Raw genomic sequence first — 4898 nt, forward strand, 5'->3', positions numbered from 1 at the left:
ATCAAAAACAAATTAATAGCGTTCATACTGTTTTTTAGTTCTTTCATTTAAAATTGGTTTGGATAAGATCTGTTCAGCCATTGCTGAGAAACACGAATGAGAATTTGTCCGTTACATACACACACACAGACACACACACAGACATTGTCCCAAATCGTCGAGCTGAGTCGATTGGTATATAAGAGTCGGCCCTCCGGGCCTCGGAAAAAATCTTGAAAGTTTGAGCGAATTCTATACATTTCTTTTATAAGAAATGTAAAAAAATGATAATTTTTTCCTGCATTCGAGAACGTATTTTGTAAAAAATCGCTGATTTAAACTCTAAAAATTGTATTAAAAACTCTTATCCATGAAACAAAAATTTATGAATAAAAAGGAATCGTTAAAGTACGAGAAAAATTAATTACGATCAATTTAAAAAAAAAATAAGAAAATTGTTTGAGTAGTTTTTCGGCAATCGTGATCACAAAAAAAAACAATTTTTAGTAAAACGACATTTCGAGATAATCGAGTTTAAAATTAGAAATTACCACTGCTCTTGGTAGACGAAGCGCGCTTGAAAGCGCTGTAACTTTCGATCTATTTCTCGATCTCTCTCTTCTTTGTCATGGGTTAGTTTTCGATAAAAATACACTGAAGAAAAAAAATCATTTCAGAAGAAAAAAACTCCTACAACATCTTTTGTAGGATTTGTCATTTTTAGACTACAGCCATTTGAAAAAAAATGGTAAAAAAGACAGTCTAGACAATTTTTGGAAAAAACAAAATATGCAAAGTGGTTTTTTGTGACAAAGTCTTCATGTACAGAAAGTTTCATTAGAATCTGAGAGGGTGCTGCCAACTCTGAATACGATTTGTCTCGAAATTCGTCAATATCATCATTCAATTAAAATCGGTTTTGGTTATCGAATCTTGTTTGGAATGATTTTGAACTTAGAACGAATTTAAATGAATGAAACTATTTCGAAATTTCTCAAGAAGTTAAAATTTTAATCATCTGGCTCACACTCGAAATGGATATTAGATGCTCTTTCAAAATCGGAAAAGATGTTTATTCAATGACATTTTGATTATTGCAGAAACAGGAAAGTAAATTTCTGTATTCAATAAGCCTTTACATTACTCACCATCAATAATTAGGAAGGATACGCGTCATCGCAAATTGAGGTCAATGCGTCAAACTGTCTGGCTTATCAAATCAAATCATTCACGAATATCAATCAGATTGTCCTATTTAGAAAACTGGCTGAGTAACGTCAACATTTTATCGGCCAACGTAGGAAACGACGAGCATAGTTTAGCCAACATTACAATCAATCGAACAATCATATCATTCAGAACATAGTCCTGCGCTGCTAGGCCCTTACCTTGCAGATCCAAACTCTTTATGTGTCCACCGAATAAACAATAATACATCTAGCCATCGTAGGTGATAATTGACGGAGAATCCGCTGTCCATTTACATGACTAATAACCACGTGTATTTAATCCAATCAGAGTATTAAAAATGCGACGCATTTGACTCAGCCGACTCAGTCAGTTCGATAACCCGTCGGGGCTTGGTTGCGGAAAATGTTTCGTCCTACCAGTGTTGTGCTAGCTCTAGTGTTTATACTTCAAGTGGTGCTACAAATTGTCCGAGGTGCTGCCATTCTCGAAGGGCGTCCCTACCATGACGAACCGTACTATCCAACCGATTTGGATGGGGCCAATTCCACAAAGTACAACGAATTATCCGCCGGTTTGAAATGGAACAAATCTTTGCTGACTTACAACATAATAAACTACCCGGTCGCCGTGCCTGCTGACTTAATTCGAAGCTCAATCCGACATGCGTTCGATGCGTGGAGCGAGGTCACCAATTTAGACTTTGTGGAAAGTGCCAACGCTGCCCAGGTGGACATTCAAATCGGTTTCGAGGGTGTGAATCATTACCGCAGAGGTGTGCCGTGCCAATTCAGCCAGGAAATCACGCTAGCTCATGCATTTTTTCCGGAAGCCGGCGACATTCACTTCAATACAAAGTATTTTTTCACCGGTGATACTTCAATAGAACAGTTTCTCAACACGGCCGTTCACGAGATTGGACACTCGTTGGGACTCTTTCATTCCTCATCGAGAGATTCCATCATGTACGGGGCACAATTGGAGCTCCGCTCCAAACCACAACCGGAAGATATTCAGGTATGGGTTGTTTTGAAGAAAAAGTTAATTTAAATTACATACTTTTTATCGCACAGGCCATTCAAGCTATTTATGGGGTTCGTTCTGGAATACGACCTACGACACAAGCACCGACATCTGCAACTCGCCCTACGGTCAAAGTAATCAAACCACGAACCACAACTAATCTCTGCTCTCTAGAATCCTACGACACCATCGTCATCGATCACCGCGGGCACATTTGCGTCCTAGCAGACCGCTTCTACTACAACCTAAACGAAACAAATCCTCCAGCCCGAAAAATATCCGCCAAATGGCCCAAGCTTCCACCAAAAGTGGATGCCGCCGTCACCTACCGTGATCAGAAGACGTACTTCTTCAAAGGTGCACAGTACTGGAAATATGACAAACGTCAACTGGAGGAACGCTACCCACGCCCAACCGACGTAGGGTTCCTAGGACTACCCTCGAGCATCGATGCATTGCTGCTTTCGAAAGGCGGGGGATTCCTCGTGTTTAAAGACCAACAGTACTGGTTTTACGATACGCGAAAAGCGAAACCAGTCGAGTGGTACTATCCGAAGTCGACTGATGAATTCGCGGGGTTCCCCAAACGGCTTGATGCTGCGCTGGTCACGGCGGAGGGGCGAAGATTTATTTTCAGCGGACTGAGATACTGGGAAGTAGACGATAATAACTATGTTATCGGTCGGGGAGGAGACGTGCGGAGAGATTGGTTCAACTGTTGAAAATGTTTCTGCGAAATAAGTGACACCCCGTCTAGTCGTTTTCTTAATATTGCAAATTGCGATTTTAGATAGTTTTTACTTAAGTATTAATAGTTACGCAGACACACGACTGCTTGGTGCTGAGCTGCTGTGATCTAAAGTTTGCCAATTCGTTTATTACATGCCAATCGACATGACATATAGATCAAATACCGGTTAAATAAAAACCTATAATCCGCTTAGCTTGAAAATTAAGAATTTGCGATGTGCATGAGATTCTAAATAAGATTCGTATGATAGATGAATCTATGGTAGGTTTATTATAATAAGTTTTTTATAATTATATTATACCAATTTTACTAATAAATGGCAGTTTACTGTTGTGAAAATTTATAAACTCGACCAGACTTGTTTGTAATACACCTGATGTTTTTGAATTTTATCAGCAACGTATCTATTTCCATTTTGTTGCTGAGAATTTTCCACGTTCAACAAAGTAATTGCAATATAAATTGATTGAAGAATAATAGAGATCTAGGGCAGCTAACCCAATAGTTGTGATAGCAGGTATAGTTGTGATAGTGATGAAAATTTGTTTTTTCAATCATATAAATAACGTTAGGACAGCAATATCAGTTTATAAATTTCATATTTCTAATATTACTTAGAATACTATAAGAATTTATGCAGTAATAGTGTCAAATATCTGCATAAAATGCTTTTTCTTTGCGGACTACGTAACGACGCTAGCACGCTAACTATTTTGCTAGCAATAGTAGTTTTTTTTTCTAAGCGTATAACTAAGTGAAAACAAAACGGACCCTGTAATTTTTTACATATACTTTCTAACAAGAAGTTAAACTGTACTTTCCAATATCAAACAGTATTGTTTTGACTATTCTTTCGCACAGAAACGTGTATTACAACTATTAGGGCAAGATAACCTACCATGCACAGTGGTCCCCCCATAGGCCAATAATACAAAAAAATATTTCGGCGAAGGCGTGTTTTTATCTTGCGATTACATCGTTCTGTATGTATATTTTATAGTTTCATAATTAAGTTTGTCAATACTGAACTGGTTTTCTTAGTATATAGAAGAATGCATAGGGTGGCTCGTTATTTACCGATAATGTAAATAATATCGATAACCGATAGCTCGCCAGAAAAATGTTTTTGTCGATCTGTAATTTTTAATATTCAATTTTTTTTCAGATAGCACTACTATTAGCTTTGTATTAAATGATAATTTTCAGTTTTTGGAGTATAAGGAGAGCAGAAATATGAGTTTATTTGTATATTTAACAGAAAAATTAACCTAAAAATTTTCAATATGACTTTAACTAACTTTGTCCCTCGATATCCTTCCCGAACTTCTTTTCAAAATGGTCGTCAGACGTTCCACTTCCACTTAAACTAGGTTTCAGCTGCGCTTCTCTGCGCCCAGAATGCCTAGAAAACCTAAGATGTTGTACATGTTTAACAGGATAATGCAAGACGAAAAACTTTTTATCAGATTGTCAAATTATATTACGATAATAATTACTACTGATCTCGAAGCTATATAGCTTCTTTGTTATTTTCCCAAAATTTCTTATCGATCGAATCATTAGAACTTGAGTTATATCGATTTATTTGACGCTTCTCTTTGAAACACATGTCACTACGGAATATTTGATGTACGAGTCAAATGTCTCACTCCACTTCGTATTACAACTACGTTCTCAAGAACAAGTAGTATTTCTCCATTTTAAAATAGCTGGTACTCAAAGTTTTTTTTATTATGGGATAATTTTTTTAGTAGGAAAACACATTGGTTGTTCACGAAAACCATCATTTTAAAGGAAAAAAATACACGATTTATTTAAAATTCGAGATATTATGCTCACCGAAGACGATATCATAATATTTGCGTTCAGGTGCAGAAGCTACAATTTAGAGAACTTTCAATGAATAACTATTCCTTTTTTTACCAGCGCAGCACAATTTGTACTATTCGATACTAAA

The 4898-nt window shown here is 36.8% G+C and overlaps 1 protein-coding gene across 1 annotated transcript; it reads left to right on the forward strand.

The window, feature by feature from the left end:
- Nucleotides 1–1552: 1552 nt before the first annotated feature.
- LOC131695312 (stromelysin-1-like) lies at nucleotides 1553–3201 on the forward strand. Its single transcript, XM_058983780.1, has 2 exons — nucleotides 1553–2184; nucleotides 2241–3201. The coding sequence occupies exons 1-2, from the start codon at nucleotides 1573–1575 to the stop codon at nucleotides 2910–2912; spliced, it is 1284 nt and encodes a 427-aa protein (XP_058839763.1). The 5' UTR covers nucleotides 1553–1572; the 3' UTR covers nucleotides 2913–3201.
- The last annotated feature ends 1697 nt before the right edge of the window (nucleotides 3202–4898 follow it).

Source organism: Topomyia yanbarensis, unplaced genomic scaffold (assembly GCF_030247195.1).
Source record: "Topomyia yanbarensis strain Yona2022 unplaced genomic scaffold, ASM3024719v1 HiC_scaffold_35, whole genome shotgun sequence".
In the NCBI taxonomy this organism is placed as follows: domain Eukaryota; kingdom Metazoa; phylum Arthropoda; class Insecta; order Diptera; family Culicidae; genus Topomyia; species Topomyia yanbarensis.

Excerpts from the sequence above, each read along its gene's own strand:
- LOC131695312 (XM_058983780.1), top strand. The coding sequence starts at position 1,573 with ATGTTTCGTCCTACCAGTGTTGTGCTAGCTCTAGTGTTTATACTTCAA. Across the intron at positions 2,185-2,240 it reads CACAACCGGAAGATATTCAG|GCCATTCAAGCTATTTATGG; the intron begins GTATGGGTTGTT and ends TTTATCGCACAG.